This window comes from Mauremys mutica, chromosome 6 (genome assembly GCF_020497125.1).
Source record: "Mauremys mutica isolate MM-2020 ecotype Southern chromosome 6, ASM2049712v1, whole genome shotgun sequence".
NCBI lineage: Eukaryota > Metazoa > Chordata > Testudines > Geoemydidae > Mauremys > Mauremys mutica.
The window spans coordinates 126,227,006-126,250,931 of record NC_059077.1 but is presented as its reverse complement, the minus strand read 5'-3'; the positions used below and the strand labels follow the sequence as shown (position 1 = coordinate 126,250,931).

General features: G+C 46.1%; 1 protein-coding gene across 2 annotated transcripts; it reads left to right on the top strand.

The window, feature by feature from the left end:
- Positions 1 to 152: 152 nt before the first annotated feature.
- Positions 153 to 23,097, top strand: FNTA (farnesyltransferase, CAAX box, alpha). 2 transcript variants are annotated; one of them, XM_045021837.1, is made up of 9 exons: positions 153 to 360; positions 9,045 to 9,130; positions 10,112 to 10,226; positions 11,757 to 11,861; positions 15,280 to 15,406; positions 16,542 to 16,690; positions 17,664 to 17,726; positions 19,220 to 19,391; positions 22,675 to 23,097. In XM_045021837.1, exons 1-9 carry the CDS (start codon positions 353 to 355, stop codon positions 22,801 to 22,803), a joined length of 954 nt encoding a protein of 317 aa, XP_044877772.1. In that variant the 5' UTR covers positions 153 to 352; the 3' UTR covers positions 22,804 to 23,097. The 2 variants fall into 2 exon arrangements, with proteins under 2 accessions (XP_044877772.1, XP_044877771.1); XM_045021836.1 differs by lacking the exon at positions 153 to 360 and adding an exon at positions 8,064 to 8,239.
- Positions 23,098 to 23,926: the final 829 nt, after the last annotated feature.

Sequence of the window (23,926 nt, the reverse complement as noted above, 5' to 3'; positions counted from 1 at the left end):
AGGGGTGGGACAGGAAGTATAAAAGCCCGGCCTCAGCGCTCAGTTGGAGCCCAGCGGCCGGAGAGGACAGACGCTCCTGATCGGGCTCCTACTGGACCGAGCCTGCCCCGAGCCCGGTATCCTGACGTGGACCGACCGAGCCTCCCTCGAGCCAGGTATCCTGACGTGGACCGAACGAGCCTCCCTCGAGCCCGGTACCCTGAGGTGGACTGGCCGAGCCTGCCCCGAGCCCGGTACCCTGAGGAGCAGCCCGAGCGTATCCCTGACCCAAGTCCGGAGGAGCAGCTCGACCTAGACCGCCTTCAGCACGCCGAGGAGCCCATGGTGTGGGACCCCGCTGCCGAGCCCAGCGATGAGCAGGTACCCGAGGAGGGGGAGATGGAGTGTAGCCTGGGGGTAGCCAACCCCTGTCCGGCTGAGGGCACCGATATGCCCATGTCAGTGTGTTGCGGCCAGGATCCCCACTGACTGCAGCGGATCCACGCCACTGCTAGGGCCCCGGGCTGGGACACAGTGGAGTGGGTGGGCCTGTGTTCCCCCTGCCACCCCACTCACGGGTGGCAGACTCCCCCTCCTACCAGTGTTCAGGCAGAGAAGCCTGCACTTACCTGGGCTTCCTGAACTGTTGTTACAGCTCAGCTCCTGCTACAAGGACCTGAGCCTTGAACTATTGTTTGTTGCCCCGCCCTGACTAAGGGCCTGGGCTTCCTGAACTGTTGTTACAGCTCAGCTCCTGCTACAAGGACCTGAGCCTTGAACTATTGTTTGTTGCCCCGCCCTAACTAAGGGCCTGGGCTTCCTGAACTGCTGCTACAGCTCAGCTCCTGCAACAAGGGCCTGAGCTCTGAAACTGTTACTACTGCTCAGCTCCCGAGGCAAGGACCGGAGCCCTAAACCTCGTACTAAGTTTGGTGCCCCGCCCTGAGCTAGGACTTGGGCTTACTGACTCTGTGATTGCTCAGCTCCGGCTGCAAGGACCGGCGCTTAGAACTGGTTTGCTGCCCCGCCCTGACTGAGGGCCGGGGCTTATTGACTTTATTGGTGCTCAGCCTGCAGGAAGGATCTGAGCCTAGAACTAGTGTTTGCTGCCCCGCCCTGACTGAGGGCTGGGGCTCATTGCAGTGACCGTGTGCCTTCTGTTCAGCCCCTGCCTGAGGGGCCGAACCCGGAGACTGATTTGGGCCATGTAGTGAGGCGGCCTGGCTCCCGACGGCCCCTGAGAGGGCACGGCCCCAACACTCGACTATTACAAGGTTACTTTGGCCCGAGTTGGGTTTCGTTTGTATAAACTAGAAAATCTCATGTTTTATGCCTGGCACATCAAAGGGGCAAGTGGATTGTGTTTGGGGGGAATTAGAATTCCCTGCTCCCCCAGAATATAGGTGTCTTGTTCTGCAACTGATGGCCCAAGATGAGCCCAGCCTGTGTGTGATGTAATTAATGGTGTGGGGGAGGGGGGCTCAATGATGGAGGAGAACTGAGAAACGGATAGTAGTGGAAGGGAAGGTTCATGGGCTATGGCGAAGGAGACTGGAATGGCAAAGCAGTTTAAAAGTGTGGAGAAGCGTTTGGGTGGGACTTAGGTGGGGCTGGTGGTGTTGGGGCGGTGGGAGGGATAGTAGGGGAACATGGATGGTTTGGGAAAGGAAGGTGGGGATGGAGAGAGGGGGGCAGGGAGAGAGACAGGATCACTAGAAGAAGGGAATGGAAGGGTATAAATGACAGCTTTTCCCAGCACAGGCATTTTTAAGGACTGGCTGTAGAACTGTATGAATAGACATGGACATTGTTGTAGTGCAGAGCATTGACTTAGGAAATCAAATGTTAATTGGATGGTGCATGCTCCTGACCCCACCTGGTTTTAGATAGAGCTTGTGGCGATATGGTCTAGCAAACAGTGCCAGCATCATTTATAATGTTCCTGTCAGTCAACTATTGCGTGGAATAGAGCATGCAATAACCATAAGCTATATAGAGATTCTCAGATGGGGTCTAGTGACTAGAACACTGGACTAGGAGGCAGGAAGCCTGTATTCCATTCCCAGCTCTGCCTCTAACCTGCTATGTGGCCTTCGGCAATTCACTGCCTCTCTCTGAGCTTCTTTTTCCCCTTCTACCCTTTGTCGTATCTGTTTTGACTGTAAGCTCTCTGGGGCAGGGATTGTCTTGCTACATGTATGGATAGTAGCTCTGTCAATGGAGCTCTGTCTTCTCTTGGAGCTTCTGGGTGCTGCTATTATGCACATAATCATTGCCACCAAACTACTGGGACATATTTTAAGAGTCTGAATACAGGCGAGTCTCATCTTACGCGGGGGTTCCATTCCATGGTTAGCGCATAAAGCGAAAACCACATATAGTCAAAATTACATTGAGTTGAATTGCGGGCTAAATCGCCCGCACTACAGATACAATATTAAAATTGTTATTTTTCTCTTTTTTTGTTTTGTTTTTTGTTTTTACCAACTGCGTAAAGCTGAAATCGTGCATGTTAAATGCACGTAAGATGCGACAGACCTGTAACATCAGTGCATCTCTCCATTGTTTGTTCCCAGTCTGTGGTGCTACCTTTCAAAACTTTAGCACGTCTGAAATATTTGATGTTTTTCTTAAGGGCCCAGCTCCTGGAGTCCTGTTATTAGCTGGAAATCTCAGTGTAGCAGGGTGAACTCTTGCTCCTGCCCTGAGGGGTTTAAAAAGCAGCCTGGCAGGGCTTGAGAGCTGCTGCTCTAGGCTGGGCTGATTGGGAAAGTGGCTGCAGCTGGGGCCATGCCCCAAACTGAGCCAAGGGCCTTATAACAAGGCCAGGGAAGCCAGAAGCCCATATAGGCTCTCTCTAGAGAGAGATGGGCCTGGCTGCTTAGGAGCTGGAGACTGGATACCTGAGTGAAGCAGGGCTGGGGAAGGCTGAGGAGCTGGGGCGCTCCAGCCTAGAAAGCCCCAGGCTGCGGCCTAACAGTGGGCCAACAGGTACTGGGGGTTGCAGAGGGCAGCCCAGGTGTACGCCAAGGCAGCAGGTCCAACCCCTTTGCCAGTGATGAATAGGCTGATACTGCAGTCTGCCCCAGAGTGTGGGGCTAGACAATGACTGGCAGTAGCCACTACTGAGGCAAGGTGGGGATAGAGGGTGAGGGTTCCCTAAGAAGGGGAGACCCAGAGAGAAAGGGGTTACTGCTAGGGGGCAGCACCCCATGTAAGAGGGCACCGGGGTCCAGGGAGGGACTCGGGGGCCAATAGTAAACAGGTGGATCACCAGCCTGCAGAGGGCGCTCCAGCGCTGGACAGAGCTAATTCCCGGAGTCACCAGCAGGGAGGCGCTGCAGGGGTGAGTCCGGACCTGTTACACTCAGCTTTCGTGGTTTTTTTAAGTAAGTTTCTAGCCTTCATGGTTGCAGAGACTGAAAATATGATCCAAGTGCACCCTAAATGGTCAGGAACCAGAAAACAAATAAAATGAATGCAAAATCTCATGATTTTAAGTTTCTCGTGATTTTTGAATACGATGAGTAGTCCAGGGTGCAGCAGACAGAATCAGAATTTAGGGGCTGATTCAAAGTCCACTGAAGTCAATGAAGGTCACATTGATTTCAAGGGCTTTAGATCAGGCCCTCATTCTGCTGCTAGATGGTCATGAGACTGTCAATGTTTTGCTTCTTAAATAACACCTCCCCATATTTCATAGTCTGACAATGTTCATTCTGGACAGAGTATCCCTTGTAGTTAATGCTGATAGCAATATGGTGTCACACCGTTATAGAGTCTGGAAAGAGAAAGTGGGTGTGTAGGTGGTCCAGCTGTGCCATCCAGAGGAATTAAGCTGCTATTGCAGCCTCTCACCTGACCAGTTCGCACAAAATAAACATTTAGCAATGATTGTATAGACATGAGCAAATTATGCATTATATACAACATGCTCAGCATCATGGGGGGTTAGTCCTGCTGAAAGCAGAATGATCAAGGAAGAATAAACATCATGGTTAGAGGCTATATCCCTCAATTCCCAGTAAAAACCTGCAGTGGCAGATTCAAATTAATGTGATAGATGAGGGTATAACTGAGTGTGAGGGGGAGATATTAAGAAAAAGAAAATGTGGTCCAAGCATCACGAAAAGCCTGACAAAGTGGTGTATGAGGCTGTAGACTAATCTCCCAGGGAAGTGGTGCAAACCCTTTTGCTTAGGACTTCATACTGTAGGAAGCAATGGTATTCTCAGAGAGAGACTGGATGATGTAATAATATTCTAATTTAATTTCTATGGTCCATATCCATAATATCATCCTCATATTTTTGTTGCCTTTCCCTCAGTGTAGGATCTATTAATTTTATCTTCTTCACATCATTCATTTTTGATCTTGAAATGTCATTGCATGCGTCATCTTTCATAATCCCAAAGTGTAATGAGCCAGATCCCCAGCTGGTGTAAAGCAGCAAAGCTCAGGATTTGCCCAATAACATCACTGTATGATTCAATATCTCTTTTTATTTTGCTTTATATTTTCTTTATATTTCTCTGGTCAAGTTTTGTCTAAAACCCAAGAATTATTTTGCTTGTGCTCATTTTTCCCTGCCCTGCATTTCTATGTGCTTTCGTATGCTTCCCCATGGTTATGTTCGATTTCTCTTGACTGTGTTATGTAAGTTGCATGATGGAAATTTTTCTCCATTCCTTGTATCGCTCTCTTCCAGCATATGTTACATTTTCTCAGTATTGTCTATCATTTTTCTCTCTTGGTTTTTCTGGAGTTCTTGTTTTATTATTTTATATGCTGCATTTTGTAACAATTATTTTAGCTATTTTGGGTTATCTGCTCTCCCATTTTGTATGCTGTTCTGTTTTCTTTGTGTATCTATTCATAATCCTATAGTTCAGAACAGCCTTTCTTTACCTTACACTGGTTAGTCCCTTACTACGTTATATCATTTGTATTACAGTCGTGCCTATAGGCACCTACTGAGATAAGCACTTCATTGTTCTGTGCGCTGTACAAACCCAGTGTGAGAGAGAATCTATGGCCCAGAGCACTTGCACTCTAAATAGACAAGACAGATGAAGAATGGGAGGGGAAACAAAGGCACAAGGAAGTAATTTGACCAAAGATGTGCATTAGTTCAGTGGGAGGGCTTGGAATGGAACCAAGGGCCCTGGGTCTCCATTGCGCTACACCTTGTATTGTCATTTATATCAGTGCAAAGTGAAGTAGTGTTTTACACCCACCTCACTTTGCACTGGTGTAAATGACCACACAAGGTGCATGGCAACGGAGAATCAGGCCCTGCAGTCCCTGGCCCCCAGTTTGGTACTCTATCTACCACACTATGCTTCGGCCTTCATATGGAATATACTTCAGTACTTCTCCCCAGTGCTCAAGCATTTATCTCCCTTCTGTAGGTTGAATTCACTATAAAATAATATTTGGCATTTCTATAACACTTTTCACTTAGGGACCTCAAAACACTTTACAAACATTAGAGTTAACCCTTTTAATCCCTTCTGAATGAAGTGTCCCACTCCACTGGTGACGCAGCACAGACACACACAACCCTTGGCATGCTGCGCATCCCAGCAATCCACACACACTAGCCAGTGAACACCAGCAAACAACCCCCAGACATCACAGCCCACCCCTGCCTGGACTCAGGGCCGGCTCCAGACCCCAGCACGCCAAGCGTGCGCTTGGGGCGGCGTCCCGCGGGAGGGCGGCAGGCGGCTCCGGTGGACCTCCCGCAGACGTGCCTGCAGAGGGTCCGCTGGTCCCGCAGCTCCGGTGGAGCATCTGCAGGCATGCCTGCGGGAGGTCCACCGGAGCCGCGGGACCAGTGGACCCTCCGCAGGCACGTCTGCAGGAGGTCCACCGGAGCCGCGGGACCGGCGACTGCCAGAGCGCCCCCCGCGGCGTGCCACCCTGCTTGGGGCGGCGCAAATCCTAGAGCCGCCCCTGCCTGGACTACATCTAATGTCCTACACACCCACCTCCCCAGAACTCCACCCCACCAGGCACCATAATCTGCCACCTAGTACCCCACCAATCCAGAGGCCTGGCTCCCTCCCCACTATCAACATCACTGCCCAGCTGCTATGGAGCCTTGTAAGGAGGGACATGATGCTGCTGCTGCTGCTGGGGAGCTCCTAAGGCCTGGCTCCACCTCTGGAAATAATAGACTACAGGGGGTATCTGTGTGCTATACTGGCTGCTATTGGGGTTTTGCTGTTGTTGAGGGGTTACTTACTACCTCATCCCTGTCCTCCTGGGCCACTGAAATACTGCTGTCGTAATTACTTCCCTGATCAGGCTTCTGGTAGTGGGAGGGATTTAAAAAACACTTTCTCCTCACCATCTATCAGCTTACATGGCCCCCATCACTGAAGTGTCCAGCAATCACTAAGGAAGTTTTGCCATCACCACACTCTTGTGAGGCAGGGCAGTGCTATTATCCCCATGTTACAGATGGGGAACTGAGGCACAGAGAGACTATGCAACTTTCCTAAAATCACACAAGAATTGAACTTGGGTCTCCACGTTTATCACAAGACCAGCATCCTTCCTCTCTAGGTAGTTGGGGCTCTCCTCCCACTGGTACACTGCAGAATAGCTTCTCTGAGACTGTATTGGAAGGCTGTTCCTCATGTATTTAATATGATTTTATTCCCTTTTCTGCACTGAGGCCTCTATTTTCTTGTGGTTGGTTGCAAGAACCCATGTTTTATATCTATATTATGTGGGCAATATTGGTTAGAAACCCAGGTAAGGTCAATCCTCAGAAGAGACCCTATTCAGTCTCCAAGAGAAACTGTATCATTAGAGGTGAGACAAGCCATTGACTCTAAAGAGAACAGGCCTCAGAGTTTTGAGAATATAAAATAAGGCAGTGTTTCCCAAACTTGGGACACCGCTTGTGTAGGGAAAGCCCCTGGCGGACCATCTGCAGGTTCGACCGATCACGGCTCCCACTGGCCACGGTTCGCTGCTCCAGGCCAACGGGGGCTGCGCTGCGGGAAGGGTGGCCAGCACATCCCTCGGCCCGTGCCGCTTCCTGCAGCTCCCATTGGCCTGGAAGCAGTGAACCGCGGCCAATGGGAGCCGCAATTGGCTGGACCTGCGGATGCGGCAGGTAAACAAACCAGCCCGGCCCGCCAGGGGCTTTCCCCTACCCAAGCAGCGTCCCAAGTTTGGGAAACACTGAGATAGAGCAATGAAGTCCCTGGTCTTGTACTTGCAGTATATTATTCAACCACTACGCGTTGCTGTGTGCTGTATGGAATATGGGATAGGATGTGGTTCCTGGAGACCAAGCTGGGACTGGAGCTGCGGGGAAGCTTGTCTGTCTGTACGTGGTAGCCCCTTTCTTTAGTAAGCCCCTCGGCTGTACGGAGGGCTGATTCCAGAGCGCGGGGGTGACGCAGCAGTGCTCTGCAGACCTTCCTACAGCTCGCAGGGGGTTACACGTTCTCGGAGGGGCTCCCTGCTGACCTCACGGGTCTGTCTACACTGCAGTTACACACCTGGGCCTGGCCTCTGCCCGCTAACTGCGGCTCAGGGGGCGTGGGCGGCGGGGCTGTTTAGCTGCACTGTGCACAGCGGGCTCTGGGCCAGGTCCCAGCCGTTAAACAGCCCCGCCGCCAGCCCTAACAGCCGTGTAGCCAGGCCCTGGGTGCTCTGCGCCCCGCCACGCCTGACGCGCCGGTACAGTCCCGGCTGGAGCGACCTTGCGCCCTGGAAGTCAGAGCTGGTAGCCCCGGCGGCGCCTGTATCCACCCCCGCGGGCGGTCTGAGGCTACAGCCCCGGCCGCCTCTCTATGGTGTGCGGAGGTGTCCCCGGGCCGGCTGAGCCGTGGGGCCGGGCGGGGCGCCGAGCGGCTACGGGCTGTCCAGGTACCAGCTCCGCAGGGACGCAGCCGCTCAGTGCCCGGGCGGGGCAGGCTCGAGCCGGACGCTGGGCCCCGTCACGGTGACGGTCTCCTGGCTCCGCCCCCCGCTCTGCCTGGAGCCAATAGGCCGCGCGGGGGGAAGGACCGGAAGGGCCGAGGCTCGTGGGCACCGCCCGTCAGGCCCCCTGGAGGAGACTCTCTAGCTAGCCCCGGTCTCCTCTCCATGGTGTGCGGAGCTGTTCCCGGAAGCGTCCCTCCCGTCTCCCGGCGATGGCGGAGGTGCAGGGCCCGGAGGCGCAGGACGGGGAGCCCCTGGAGCCGGAGCCGGAGGAAGGGGAGCCCCTGGAGCCGGGCGGCTACCTGCTGTACAGGTACCGGTCCCTTCCGCCAGAGACCGGAGCAGCCCCGCGGGGGCCTGGGCGCTCCCGGGGGAGACAAGCGCCCCGTGCCCGGGGGCAGAGACGGGTCTCCCGCCCGCCAGTGCCCGGGGGCTGCGCGCAGCAGCGCAGCGTGTCCGGCCTGAGGGGGCGGGGGGCAGGCAGGTGCTCACAGCTCCTAGGCCGCGGGGTTTGGCTGCTGTGCCCGTGTCTCTTTGCTGGGCGTCAGGCGGGGGCGGCCCAGCGCGGGGGGAGAGAGCCCCTGTCGGAAAGGAGAGACGCTGTCAGGGGGGTGGGAGGCTCGGAGCTTCCCCGCTGGGAACGTATTACGTGCCACCAGATACGTTCATGTAAACGTACCTGCCAATGATTTGGGGTTCTGGGGTGCCTGGTAAAGTAACCCTCGTTAGTCCAAACATTGAGCTGTGTTGAGAGCACAGCATTTGAGTTTGTGCAGCTTGTGGTCGAAACTCATGACAGAAATGAGCAAGGTCAATGGACCCGAAGAAGAGCTCTGCATAAGCTCCAAAGTTTCACTCGCTCACCAACAGAAGTTGGTCAATAAACGATATTACCTCACCCACCTTGTTTCTCCAAGATCAAGGAACATAGTCGCTCTCTAGGCTGCATGACCAGCTAATGTGACTTTTACCATATCACTTATGTCTGTATCATACAATTCTATGGCAAAGATAATGACCACTATGAAGAATGGTGCAGCTGAAATACATGTGTTTTTGGGGGGTAGCTTCAGTAGTTTTTCCTAATAAAACATTGAAAAGAAAATGTAAATTTACAGGCACAGAAAAGAATGGGCTGACATCGAACCAGTACCTCAAAACGATGGACCAAATCCTGTGGTTCAAATCATCTATAGTGAAAAATGTAAGTTTGTTTGTTTGGTTTTTTTTAAGAGTTTAAGTATAATTAAACCTTGGTAAAGTGAAAATAGCTGTGTAATATGTCAGTGGCACCACTGAAGCTAGACTTTAGTTTTCAGTAATATACGTTTTTGTGCTGGATGTCACTGCTAGTAACTATATAAAAACATGAGTTGTCTTTAAGGTTCCTGTAGTCATCTAGAAGTGAATTTTAAATGTTGAGAATTTAATATTAAAATGGTAAATACACTAGATAAAATTACCATACACATTTGGTTTTTTTGATTATTTATTTGTTGTAAACCAACTTGAGCCTAGGACAAAGCTTAGGTATTTCACTTTGTCATAATTACTGGGTATTATTGAAACTAAAAAACTGAAGTATGGAAATGGCCTTAATACTGTCCTTGTTTTTAAAGGAACATTTCCATAAACTTGCATTTTTCTAGAGACTGGAGAATCTTGAGTTTCTCAAAGCTCCAAAGATAATGTTTGCCTGCTTTACAACCTTCACATTCTGCAGTTTGTTTAAAAACAAAGACAAAACCCTCCAGTTTCTTTTCAATTTTTCAGAAATGATCTTTTAAAAATTACAGAGTTTTTTAAAACTACTTGGTAGGCATCCACGTTCCAGGTAATGCAAGCAATTAGGATGGTGTGGCTAGGCCTAGAGGAAAATACAATAATGGATCTCAAGAATGTAGAGAGAGAGCATGACTCATAGTGCCGTCATGACTATTTTGGACATTATCTAGATGATATGTTGAAAGATGTTTTAGGAGCTTTCTAGTCTGAGCTCTGTAAAGCATCCCACCAGAATGATTCTAGTGAACGATGCTATTGTATCAGTATGCAGACTGTTAGGACCAAACACTTTAGGGAATAGTATTTGATGCACACAAATACATCAATGGGTTGCCAGTCTTAAATCCTCTATTCAGGATTTCTTCTAGTTGTTTTGGGTAACATGCTCTCATCTATCCAGTCAGAGATGTCTATGATTACTTTCGGGCTGTTCTGCAGCGGGATGAAAGGAGTGAAAGAGCTTTTCAGCTAACGGGGGATGCCATTGAACTGAATGCTGCAAATTACACAGTGTGGTAAGTAATAGTCATTAAATTACCTGATTAGATTACCTGATTTCTTTTTCAACTATCCTGGCAGTGTATTGTTCAAAATATGACTGGCCTTGCTTGCTTTCTGGGAGGCTGAGGATTATTGGAAGCAGTATTACTAATTTTGATGCAGTATTGCTAATTTCTGGGAAATGCTATCTGATAGTCTAAACTTTCAAACAAGATTAGGACTAGCCATTAAAAACCACCACTGATTAAGATGACATGACAAATCATATTGAAAGTGTCTCTCTGATGGCACACATTCCTAGTGAAAAGATTGGAACCATTTCCTGCTTGTTTCAAAGGAAGTTCTTGTATCTAAATATATTAGCTGCTAGTTTTTTGTAGTAAATATTACTGAAGTAATTCTATAATCCCTTTTGTAATACCTGCCAGTTTAATTTTCAAGTAAATACTCAACTTGTAAGGCCTTCTGAATTCACAGGACTAGATTTCTCAACCAATAGGTACTGTCATAGAATTATAGAATATCAGGGTTGGAAGGGACCTTAGGAGGTCATCTAGTCCAATCCCCTGCTCAAAGCAGGACCAATTCCCAACTAAATCATCCTAGCCAGGGCATGTCAAGCCTGATCTTAAAAACCTCTAAGCAAGGATATTACACCACCTCCTTAGGTAACCCATTCCAGTGCTTCACCACCCTCCTAATGAAAAAGTTTTTCCTAATATGTCAAATACACCTCTACCCCGATATAACGCTGTTTTCGGGAGCCAAAAATTCTTACTGCGTTATAGGTGAAACTGCCGGAATGTGCAGCACCGCCCCCCCAGAGCGCTGCTTTACCACATTATAGCCAAATTCATGTTATATCGGATCGCGTTATATCAGGGTAGAGGTATACTTGTATACCTGTGTATTTTTCCTACTAATATGATTGCACTGATTTATACCAGTTATTTTCATATCAGGTAGACCAGGGGTCGGCAACCTTTCAGAAGTGCTGTGCTGAGTCTTCATTTATTCACTTTAATTGAAGGTTTTGCGTGCCAGTAATACAGTTTAACGTTTTTAGAAGGTCTCTTTCTATAAGTCTATAATATATAACTAAACTATAGTTGTATGTAAAGTAAATAAGTTTTTTAAAATGTTTGAGAAGCTTCATTTAAAATTAAATTAAAATGCAGAGCCCCCCCGGACCCGTGGCCAGGACCCGGGCAGTGTGAATGCCACTGAAAATCAGCTCACGTGCCATAGATTGCCTACCCCTGAGGTAGACGATGTTCAGTGACATTGCAACAGGTGTGGGGTAGACAAGTCTTCAATAGAAACTTAAAGTTGCCAAGATCTTGGATATTAATATATTTGTAACCTTACCTATTTTGATTACCACCAGCTACCCAATAATGAATACATCTTCAGAATTAGTTGTGTTCTTTAAAATTGCTTTAATTCTTAAAGTACTTTTAACTGAATTTACTCCAGCTCTTTTTTTTTTTTTTTTTTTTTAATAAACCTCCTAAATGGTATGTGTGTGTTTTATTTTTCTTTAGGCATTTCCGGAGAGTCCTCCTGCATTCATTGAAAAAGGACCTTAATGAGGAAATTAACTATATTACAGCTATCATTGAAGACCAGCCAAAGAATTACCAAGTCTGGTAAAATCTTTTTGATTTCTAGAGACAAACTGTCTTACCTTTTACCATCTCAGAAATGGACATGGCTGCCAGTTTAAAAGTGCGGAGGTGAGGATTCACCCTTCCTCCTTGGATGGAGCCAGTTTCAGAGGTGTTAAACAGGACTGCCCCCCGGCAGAGTTCTCCATAACTCTCTACTCCAATTCTATGAGTACTAAGTAATGTAGTTAGGCATGTGAAAAGTTTTTAAAACTACCAAACTTATTCTGACACAACAAAAATGAAGCAATTACAAATGAAGAATTTTAGCTTTCAGCAGCTCTTGGATGTTGCTTTTTTGTTGTAAAAATCCTCCCAAATGAAATGCATGGAGAGAGATGACTGTGTTCTTTTTTTAGAGAAATTATCAGCTTATAGGCCATTTATCTCTGGGAAAGGCCATGGCTATGAATTCTAACAGGGAGTGGATGTATCTTGTAGTAGAGTATACAGAAATATTTCTGCCAAAGATACAGGTGGGTGAAGTTACATATCACAGCAGTTTCCAACCATGTAAAATAAATATACAAAAGTGTCTCATCTACTTAGCTTTCCACTACCTGGAAGCCTACAGAACAGTTATGTTGCTGGTCTGCAGATCTTCCAGTCTAGGGCAGAGCCATTGTCAACACACTGCAGAACAAACCAGGGGACAAGCTGGCTGACCGTCCCAGATGCTATGAATGCTTCAGATATGCTGGCCTTCAGCTATTCTAGTCTCATGAGACTTTATCTCTTCATCCAAGGTGAAAAGCACCAAACAGGGCAGGAGATTACCAGTATGCTTTATAAGGCCTTGAATTTAAATTGTTACTTTATTCTTAGTGCAAGTTTTGGATTAGAACAAAAAGAATGCGAGGTTAGCCCTTGGATTTTATATTAGAGGCTCATTTGGGCAAAATCTTCAAAACTCTGTGGAAAAATACAATAGTTTTTTCAATAGAAAGGGCTTCCACTTAATACCTTCCTGGACAGCCATTACTAAAATGGCTACTTTAATAGAGGGTGATGGGGGAAATGCAAGGAATCCACAGGCCTGAAGGGATAACTTTTTAGCTCACGAAAGACCAAACTGAATTTTCTTGTTGGGTATTTCATACATTTGGGTGGACTGGCCAACTGCTCTGAGAAATATTGATATGAAGATGAGTGAGACCTATTGTGTTCAGGGAAATGAGGACACTTCTTATTGCTGTAGGATTAATTTCTAAGGGCTGAGCCAGACCTATAGCCTTGATTTTATTTATAGGGAGTATCTGTGACATATTCCAGCTTTATGCAGGGTGACCAAATTTTCAGTGTAGCACTGAGCAGATCTTCCCCAGATCCTAGGACTTTGTGGCATGGTAGAGTGCTTCCTGGCCATCTGTATCTGGACCAGCTTAGGGCTATTTAGATTGAAGGCAAGTCTATGCTGCAGCGCTATATATTCACACCCTTGAGTGACGTAAGTTGTATCAACTTAGGCTGTGTAGACCTGTCCAAAGAGAGAGACTTTGCAGCGAACCTTAGCCACAAAGGAAAGAAGAGGGAAAAAACAGGTGAGGTGCCTGGGGCAGTATTAAGACAAGGAACCCACTGCTCTTAGTTTTTTGTGCTTGCATCTTGGAAAATCAACCATGAGTCTTTGCATTGAGCTTTGATGCAAAATGAATCAAACTTTGGGACTCCCCATAGGACTATTAACATATGAGAACATGTTTGAGATCCTACACCATCTAGTAAGGTTGTCCAAGTGTAGTGATACTTTGATGTGAACCACCTTGAGTGAGTAAAGGAAGTTGCAGCTGAGCCTACTGAAAAGGAAACATATCATGTTTCTGGAGCCTCCCTTTTCAGATGTGCTGTGGTCAAGGAATTGTCTGGTATGATTAGAAGATGTGTTTCTCTGACTGCGGAGTGGCCTCTGGGAAAGAGCAAAGGTAATTTAATGAATCCTGCTCCTCTGTCCAGGAAGACTTTGGGTGGAAGTGTCTGTGCCAACTGGAGAAAAAGCCAAGAATAGCTGGAGAAGATGTATAAAGGAAGACAACTAACAAGTCCTTTGGAGACAGGAGTTGAAACCCTTGGTCATTTTATTTGCCCACTGAGATTTTCTGGTAGTCCGTACCTTCTGCTTCCCTCCATTTGAGTAGTGTGGGAAGGAGAAGCTTGTATGCTTCTCGAATAGCATATTTGTTATGGAGGAAGTGCATCTGCCCATTCATTTTGGCCTCTGAATCTGACAGCTGATGAGGATTGGATAAATTAAGGTTTCACTGCCACCTCTGTCCCCAGATACAGAGGAGGACAGGTTGCAGGAGCAAGCAGAACATTTGCAAACTTTTGTGCTCTCATCTTTAGCTGGAGACCGACCACCAATATGATGCCTGAGCAAGCAGCAAGAAACTAATTGGGTGTCACCTCTGCCAACCCTGACCCAAAGGGTAGTTAAATGTTGCCATGAAGAGGCCTCTGAAATCTAAGTGCTGGGTCCCAAGAATAGGAAAAATCATATTAGGGCTACGGAGTAATGGAAGTCTCTGAAATGTTGTTCACTGCTTGACAGAGGCCAAAGAATTGAATTGGATAATTCGTGCTAGGGTGATCCTTGCTAATGTTATGACTGGCTCTGCTTTCTGACTTCATTTGAGAAACTTTGGTTTGAAACTAGTACTCGTGCCCTTGCTCTGGTTTCCCAGAAATGAAGTGGTGGGACAAATAAGGCCTTAGTAAAATGTTTACAACACTTACTTTAGAAGTTGGGAGTGACTATGGGCAGGTTTTCATGTGTACTGGAACACGCTGAATCTGAAAGCTTAGGAAGGCATTCTAAATTCAGTGACAAATGCCAATGTAAAATAGATGGGGAAAATATTTTGAAAAAAATAAGCGATAGAGAGAACTTCACAGTGTTCATAGGGAAAAAATTGTTAGGTTTTTAGGTGGGTTTCTATTAGAACGATTGGTCTAACCGTGAAGATCACTTGTTGGCGATATGCCAAGTTTCTAAGTGTGATACTATCTCAAGCACAACCCATCTTGTGTACTCAAACTCAGTTCTATTTAAATTATTATACCCTCCTTCTGTGTGGCTTTTCTCACCCACTTCTCAAGCATGTCAAACATAGCAATTATCCTTCTTTAAGAGGTTATATGCCAATATGTAAATTCACTTTTGGCATTTTCTTGTTGTAAGTTTACACTGTAGCAATCCCTAGAAAAGCTAGGTGAAATGTTTCATGGTTCTTTTAAAAAGTACTAATCTGGTGATGGGTTGGTGTCTTGGTATTTTGTGTTTTGTTTTTTTGGTTTTTGGTGGTTCTGGTAAATATTGTAATTGGGTGGTATCTTTATAAAGTCTAATGTTCAGGCAGATATTGGAAGGGAAGCTTTTTAAATTCTCATACTTTGTCTTTAGGCACCACAGACGGGTGTTGGTAGAGTGGCTGAAGGATCCATCTCAAGAGCTTGAGTTTATAGCTGAAATTCTTAACCAGGATGCCAAGAATTACCACGCTTGGCAGCACAGACAGTGGGTTATTCAGGTATTGTATCCAGGTCTGCTGCTTTCTCTGGAGGGAGAATCCTCCCAAAATTGTAGAGGTTTGTTTCTTAAATTTAACTTTACACGCTGACTTGTGTAGATGGAGTGAAAACAATTAAGTGGGTGTGAACTCAGAATTCAGCTGTAAACTAACCTTTCAGCTAACTAGTTCAAAAATTTGCTGCTGGCTACTTGCCTTTGTGCCTTTTGTTACAGGAAGCACTAGTAGCACCCTCTATAGCAGCGTTTCTCAAATGCTGCCACTAGCTGCGTTTCTTGTGGCCACAGCCTCCTGAGCTGTGATTTGGGGGGAGGAAGGGCAAAGCAGGGGCCCCTCCCCCTACATGTTGCTTCTGGATGCATCGCCTTGGTGTTGTCTGCTGGGGCTGCAAGCAGGGGTGGGACACAGCTGGGGCACAAAGCTGGAGGAGCCTGCAGCCAGTGAGTTTCCCAGCTTCCCCTGGGGTGGTGGGGCAGCAGGCTGCGGTTGCACAGCTTCAGACTCAATCCCCGTCTCCTGGCCACAAGGCTTTGGGCTCTGGCTACGGGACTTTAGGCTCTGGCCCCCCATTGTCTCCCCCCGGACTGCCCCCAAATCTGTTGCCCCTGGCCCCTACTGCCTATCCTGACCTTCTCCCCCCCCCCCATCCCCATCCAGAGCTTAATTTGTCCCCAGGCTTGCCGGGGCTGATAACGTCTTTCTTTTGTGAAAAGTGATACTTTTATGTTTAATATCACTTTTCACAAAAGCCTTAGTATCTAGCAATAAATAAATTACAATGATTTGGACATGTATATATGCATATTTATTTGTTTTTCCTAAAGCTAACTACGTAGCGGCCACCAGCAAGAGTTCATGGCCATACTCTGAGGCCACCAAAAATTTGTCCTGAGAACCCCTGCTCTGTATAATGAGGGTTGCCTAACACTTCCCATTATACTCCTGTTTTTCCTCAAAATTTACTAATTTCACAACTTACTACATTGATTTCTTCATCTAGATCTAATCTTGGGGTCCAGAATGTGAAAAGTTAAGTTGGAATTCTTCAAATGAAGAAGGAAGTAACTAGAATTTGTTAAAACATGTTTAAATATGTGTGGGGGGTTATTTTGTTTTTCTCTTCTCACCATTGTAGGAGTTCAAGTTGTGGGATAATGAACTGGAGTACGTAGACCAGCTTCTGAAAGAGGATGTGAGAAACAACTCTGTTTGGAACCAAAGATACTTTGTAATTTCCAACACTACTGGCTACAACGATCCTGCTGTTCTAGAGAGAGAAGTCCAGTTAGTAATACTGTGCACAATTACATTTGGTGCCCTCCATTTCTCATAGGCAAAAGAAGTGAGGCGTGTTCTTGAATGCTTCAGAGGCTTCAGCTCCCCTTGACCTTTCCCTGTCTGGGTACAGAATAAAAGCTACACTGCTGGCATTGGTCAGAGATTTTGAAAAATAATCAGGAGATCAATCATCCGTAGCTCATGTTAGGTCTATCAGATGCCTTTGATACCGTTGATAATTAGGTGATGACTTGTCTGCAAGCTACTTTTGGGTTGGAGAGGCCAATCTTGAGTGGCTCTCTTACTTGCTGAGCATTCTGAAAGGTTGATAGTGGGTAACTTCTTTTCCTCCCCCACAGCACTCATGAAGGGTTCTATCTTATGTCCCCTCTTGTTGAATGTATATCTAGGTCTATTTGGGACAGTTAGTGTAGAGATATGGATTGCGGTATCCTACGTATGTAGATGACACCTAGTGCTTGCTTGAGGTTGGGGCATGAATGAGAACTAGGTGGCCAAGGCTCAGGCGAGGTGATGTTGGTCATGAGAAGAAAGCAGAAAAATGTATGGTGATATCTGTCCTTCTGTGTCTTGTTTGTTCAAGTTTGCAACCTAGTGGACTTGTTAGAGTCTCAGCTGCCACTGGCTGATCAGAGCTCAGCAATAGCCAGAATGGCTTTTATGGGGGTCCGACGGGTAGCACCTGTTTCTTTGATGCAGAACTTGCTATTTCTTTCCATGCCTTTGTCACCTCCAGCTTACATTACTACTATGCAGTTGTGTTTTATGCCACCACCTCAGATGAGCAGCAAAATGTCTGCTTTAGTCTGTATTTTAAAAAGCCTGTGCAGAGAAGGGTTGAGAACAGTGAGATGGGGAGGAGGCTGCAAAGGAGATCTGAGTCTGGGTAAAGAAAACATGTTTCTCTTTTTGGCTCGTTGACCTCTGACAGAAGTTTAACCCGTGTTTTCCCTCACAGGTACACTCTAGAAATGATCAAGACAGTGCCACATAATGAGAGTGCATGGAACTATCTAAAAGGGTGAGACTTGTATTTCATATCTGTGGGGTGAGGGCTTCTGGTAAGGGGGATTGTTGCAGGTTGGTGTTACTTGCAGGCCATTTCACTTTTAATGTTTCATGCCTAGACGTGTGTACAGCTCTGGGAGAACAACTGAAAAGCAAGGATCTAGATGAGCCTGAGGTTATACCCACATAAAGGACTAATATAGTAACCTAATCTCCTGGCCCCCCTTTCTGTAAAATTACTGACTAGGTAGCTTTGACAGGGGGATCGTCAATACTTTTCACATTTGAAAGTGCCCAACAGGTTGTTTCTATTTACTGGATCCAAAAAAAAGTCTTAAGTACTTATATGGTATTTTTAAATTACAAAAAGAACAGGAGTACTTGTGGCACCTTAAAGACTAACAAATTTATTTTAGCATGAGCTTTCGTGAGCTGCAGCTAAAATAAATTTGTTAGTCTTTAAGGTGCCACAAGTACTCCTGTTCTTTTTGCGGATACAGACTAACACGGCTGCTGCTCTGAAACATATAAATTACTTTATTCATGGAGTGCTGACAGTGTGCTAGCCTCTCTGCAGAAGATGGTGCTTTGTAAAGAAATGAAAAATCTTTGATAGTACAGAACGTGGGAAGAGAAATGGTAGCGCATAGTTAGTTGGTTGACTGGAGGCAAGCGTGTCTCTTTTTGGGTCTCATCTGAATGAGGTGGGTGGCGTAGTCAGCTTTCTGATTCTGTTTATTAGAGCATACTGACAGTGTCTCCAGAATCCCTGTTAAAGATGCAGTAAAGAGAAACTGACTTTCCCTGACCTGGAAGAGTTAGAGTTCTGCATTACATAGTGCCATGCTGCTCCTGTCATCACACATATACTTTCCACCTCTCCTTCCTAGCTGTGCTGACACTGAATTCGGTTTCTCAGACGGGGCTGGTGATAGGAAGGAGATGGGACTTCAGAGTCCCAACAACTTAAAATATTTTCATAGTAGTAGAGGAAAGCAGTTTATAACCTTTTTGCTTTATCCTGCTCCTCTCTCTGTGAGCCGTACTTAATAATGGAAGGATATGTGGCATAAAACCACCAAAAGTTGACTTAAAAGGGGGGGCCAAAATAATAGTATTAGGCTATCCCTGAGCTATGCGCTAGGAGGTTGTTGGCTAAAGGCACCTTGCCTCATGTCTCCCTGTGCACTTGAGATGTTCCTCAATAGCTTACTGCAGCAGTGGTTTTCAACCTGTGGGCCCCGGGGGTCTGCAGATTGTCTAAGATTTCCAAAGGGGTCTGCACCTCCATTTGAAATATTTTATGAGTCCGCAAATGAAAAAAGCATTGCTGTAGCAGTGGTTTTCAACCTGACTTGTTGCTATATTGAACTACATCTGTTACCCTCTGCCTCTTTTATATTTATAGCTCCTATTAGATTAAAATCTTCAGATACATCTATCAAGCCAAAACTTGCTTAATTCTTTGTCAGAGCTGCCAGCAGTACTTACTAATCTCTGTTTTAGGATTCTGCAGGATCATGGTCTTTCCAAATATCAAAATCTATTAGAGCAACTGGTGGATTTACAGCCAAGCCACAGTTCTCCGTATCTGATTGCCTTCCTTGTGGATATATATGAAGACATGCTAGAAAACCAATGTGACAACAAGGAAGAAACACTAAACAAAGCATTAGAGGTGAGTTGAGAGAGCTCACATTTTCTATCTCAGTGAGTTTGTCTAGCTGAACCTATTGCCACACAAAGCAAAGACTGGATTATTTTAATGGAACAGCTGTCTTGTAAAATAGACTTGTACACTAATTGCACAGTTATTAGGAGATGTGATAGCATTAAGTAGTTGTTTCCATTACTGTAGAAGCAGCAAAGAATCCTGTGGCACCTTATAGACTAACACGTTTTGCAGCATGAGCTTTCGTGGGTGAATACCCACTTCTTCGGATGCAAGTGGTGGAAATTTCCTGGGGCAGGTATATATAAGCAAGCAAGAAGCAAGCTAGAGATAACGAGGTTAGATCAATCAGGGTGGATGAGGCCCTGTTCTAGCAGTTGAGGTGTGAAAACCAAGGGAGGAGAAACTGGTTCTGTAATTGGCAAGCCATTCACAGTCTTTGTTTAGTCCTGAGCTGATGGTGTCAAATTTGCAGATGAACTGGAGCTCAGCAGTTTCTCTTTGAAGTCTGGTCCTAAAGTTTTTTTTGCTGTAGGATGGCCACCTTAAGATCTGCTATTGTGTGGCCAGGGAGGTTGAAGTGTTCTCCTACAGGTTTTTGTATATTGCCATTCAGACATTAGGAATGGCAATATACAAAAACCTGTAGGAGAACGCTTCAACCTCCCTGGCCACACAATAGCAGAACTTAAGGTGGCCATCCTACAGCAAAAAAACTTTAGGACCAGACTTCAAAGAGAAACTGCTGAGCTCCAGTTCATCTGCAAATTTGACACCATCAGCTCAGGACTAAACAAAGACTGTGAATGGCTTGCCAATTACAGAACCAGTTTCTCCTCCCTTGGTTTTCACACCTCAACTGCTAGAACAGGGCCTCATCCACCCTGATTGATCTAACCTCGTTATCTCTAGCTTGCTTCTTGCTTGCTTATATATACCTGCCCCAGGAAATTTCCACCACTTGCATCCGAAGAAGTGGGTATTCACCCACGAAAGCTCATGCTGCAAAACGTCTGTTAGTCTATAAGGTGCCACAGGATTCTTTGCTGCTTCTACAGAACCAGACTAACACGGCTACCCCTCTGATACTTGTTTCCATTACTGTTACTGTGCACTGTGGTTAATAAATTGTTACTGTGCAGTATCTGTCTACTACTACTACTCATTATACTGAAGAGAAATCCTCTTGGCCACTCAAAAGTTCAAGGATGTTGGTGAGTGGTTTTTTCTCTGCACTCAGAAGGCATTTGACTTCCATTAGCAGTGTCCTGTTCTTAATAATCATACAGTATATGAATCCTCAGCCTCTGACTGTCAACCAGTCTGCATGCAAGAATTTTCATTGTAGCTTGCCAGCAACAGAGGCCACCTCTGCTTCACCGACAGAAGTGAAAAGCAGAAAGATCCCAAACATTACATGCAAGAAAAGGAGGAAATGCCAATAAGTAAAGAAAATAAATGAGCTTTCAAATTGCTGAAAGAGCAGTTTTGTTTTGTTTTTAAAAAAAAACCTTTGTGTAAGTTCCTAACATGCTCTTACTTCCCTCTACCTAGTTTAGCAGAGGGCTCTTATCCTCAAAATAACTGATATATGTATAGGGAGAATCCCTTAGCTTCCTGGTCCACAAGACTGGCAGTGCAGAACTCAACATAGCTCTTAAAGAGCTTTTTTTTAAATCTCTGAGGGTAACAGTAATGGAATTTAGCATGAGGTAGATCGATGGACCTGTCCTGCATGAACTTACTTAGTTCTTTTTTGAACTGTTATAGTCTTGGCCTTCACAACATCCTCTGGCAAAGAGTTCCACGGGTTGACTGTGCGTTTTGTGAAGAAATACCTCCTTTTGTTTTTAAACTTGCTGCCTATTTTCATTTGGTGACCCCTTGTTCTTGTGTTATGAGAAGGAGTAAATAACACTTCCTTATTTACTTTCTCCACACCAGTCATGATTTTATAGACCTCTATCAAATCCCCCCTTAGTTGCCTCTTTTCCAAGCTGAAAAGTCCCAGTCTTATTAATCTCTTCTCATATGGAAGCCGTTCCATACCCCCTAATTATTTTTGTTGCCCTTTTCTAACCCTTTTCCAATTCTAATGTATCTTTTTTGCGATGGGGCGACCACATCTGCATGCAGTATTCAAGATGTGGGCGTACCATGGATTTATACCATTCATTCTTCACAGTCCACCAGCACCAAAATTTGCCTTGATGCCTTAAAATTTCATACCTCTTAAGTGTCAGCACTGTTCTGCTCAGCATTTAATATATTTGAGGCTTAACGTTGGTGGTACTGAGCTCTGGCACATCAAACAAGGCGCAGTGTTCTGCTTAGCAAAAAGAACTGAATGGGACATTTGAAGGGCAGTATACCCAGGGGATGGAGCAAAATATCCGGATGTCCTGTGAGGTGGGGAGGGGAAGATGGGGGCAGAGAAAGCTATTAGAGTTAACCTAGAACTGGAGAGTCACAGGAGACAAACTTCTGTTTGGCATCCAGGGCTGGATTAACGCAGGGGCTGTAGGCCAGGGCCTTGGACTAAGGGGGGCCCTGCAGGCCCATGGGCCGGATGCAGCCCACTGCTTCTTTTCATCCAGCCCCCAAGCCTCAGCACTCCCCCACTCCCACCCCCCACGGTGGGGCTGGAGCTGCAAGCGCGGACTCGCCAGCATGCCCCTGCGGCCCCTAGGCGAGGGGGCATTCAGGGAATCTCTGCATGCTGCCCCCAGCACCAGTCTTGCAGCTCCCATTGGCTGGATATGCTGGCCAGCTCAGGGAGCAGAGCAGCACAGAGCCAGGGCAGGCAGGGATCCTGCCTTAGCTCTGCTGCACTGCTGACCAGGAACCGCCCAAGGTAAGCGCCTCTGGGCTGGAGCCCCCGCCCCTACCCCAGCCCAGAGCCCCCTCCTGCACCCAAACTCCCACCCAGAGCCTGCACCCCAAACCTCCTGCTGCACACCAACCTCCTGTCCCATCTCAGGTCCCACCCCCCAGCTAGAGCTGCACCCGAATCCCCTTCCCCAGCCCTGAGCCCCCTCCCATACTCCAAACCCCCTAGTGCTCCACAAAATCTAATAGTTAATCCAGCTCTGTGGGCATCAACTATAGAGATCATTGATTTCCTTTTAGGAAGATGCATGTATCAGAAGTCTATGGATACTAGTGCAAAATTTGTGGCTGAAAAGCCATGCTTTGCTTGCTGAAGAGAAGGCCATGCTTAATGTGTGTTTTTAAGGGTTGTTAAGGTTTTAGTTTAATATATCGCAACTTTGTAACTTTTCCTTCTTAGTTATGTGACATTCTGGCTAACGAAAAAGACACAATCCGAAAGGAATATTGGAAGTATATTGGAAGGTCCCTTCAGAACAAGCACAGCACAGGCAGTGAACCAGAGTTGCCGACAGATCCGCAGCAATAACTGCAAGTGGCAGAAGATGGTGTCAAGCTCTAAGATACTTACAAAGGAACTCCAAGTAGGGGGGCACGAGCCAGTATAAACTTAGAGGTACTATTCCCCTCTGCCTGAGTGTGATGTAACTATATGTGCACTGCACAGGTGTTGCTTTTAACAGGAACTGAGTGAAGTGTTCAGTATAACACAATCCCCTTTGGTCACTGCTGCTATTGACAATAGCTATAGGTAGATCAAGTAATTAAGACTTCAATTCATTTTAGAAGTATGCAAAATAAAGGACTTGTTCTTAATACGCAATACATAATGCTCTGTTTGCTATTTTTAAGGCACTGAATAAATTTCTCACACTCCAGCCTAATCCACTCCATGCCGCCCCCCTCCCTTTCCTAATGCAGAACTTACAAATTATCTGCAATGAACCTTATATGTAATGGTTATAAAGCAACTTAATTTTAGTTACTTTAAGCAGGGAATGCAATTGTTGCCATAGGCCAGAACAGCTCTGCAGCAGCAACGCAATTGTGCTATTATTGTACCCAACTAATGCCAACAACCTGGTTTTGTAATAAAAGTGTAGATATACGAGTACTTGAAATATGTGTTTTAGCACATTTCTCTCTTCTATACACAATGTCTTGTAGCACCAAGACATTGCTTCCTGTCATTAACTATCTCTTACCATAAATTAAAAGACAGGCCTTGGAGGTGTACACACTCCAGCATACATGCTTTTTAGGTGTCAGTCCCTGGGTTAGGCGTTTTAAACTCCCATGTTGCTTTAATGTATCTTGTGCCTTGGAATATTCTGATCTGGACAGAACCAGGGAGCTTTCATCATACTTGACGTAAAGAGCAGCCTTGAGTTATTTGTATGGGACAGCGACAGTGGTGAGTACCTTGAACTTCTCAGAGAGCCAACCAAACCCTCTCACAGAAGAACATTCAGACCCGTCTTCATTTCAAAATCAAAATGTCTGGGTGTTTTGTTTTTTTGTTTTTTTTCCCCCCTCCAGCTTCACCTAACCTCAGCTTTGTGGCAAACGGAGGAGCAATTTTGCTCACATAGATCAAAACAAATGCAATCAACATAGTGTCACTCTTACCTAACTAAATCTGGATGGGCTGA

Excerpts from the sequence above, each read along its gene's own strand:
- FNTA (XM_045021836.1), top strand. The coding sequence starts at position 8,139 with ATGGCGGAGGTGCAGGGCCCGGAGGCGCAGGACGGGGAGCCCCTGGAG. Across the intron at positions 8,240-9,044 it reads GGCGGCTACCTGCTGTACAG|GCACAGAAAAGAATGGGCTG; the intron begins GTACCGGTCCCT and ends GTAAATTTACAG. Across the intron at positions 15,407-16,541 it reads ACAGACAGTGGGTTATTCAG|GAGTTCAAGTTGTGGGATAA; the intron begins GTATTGTATCCA and ends TCACCATTGTAG.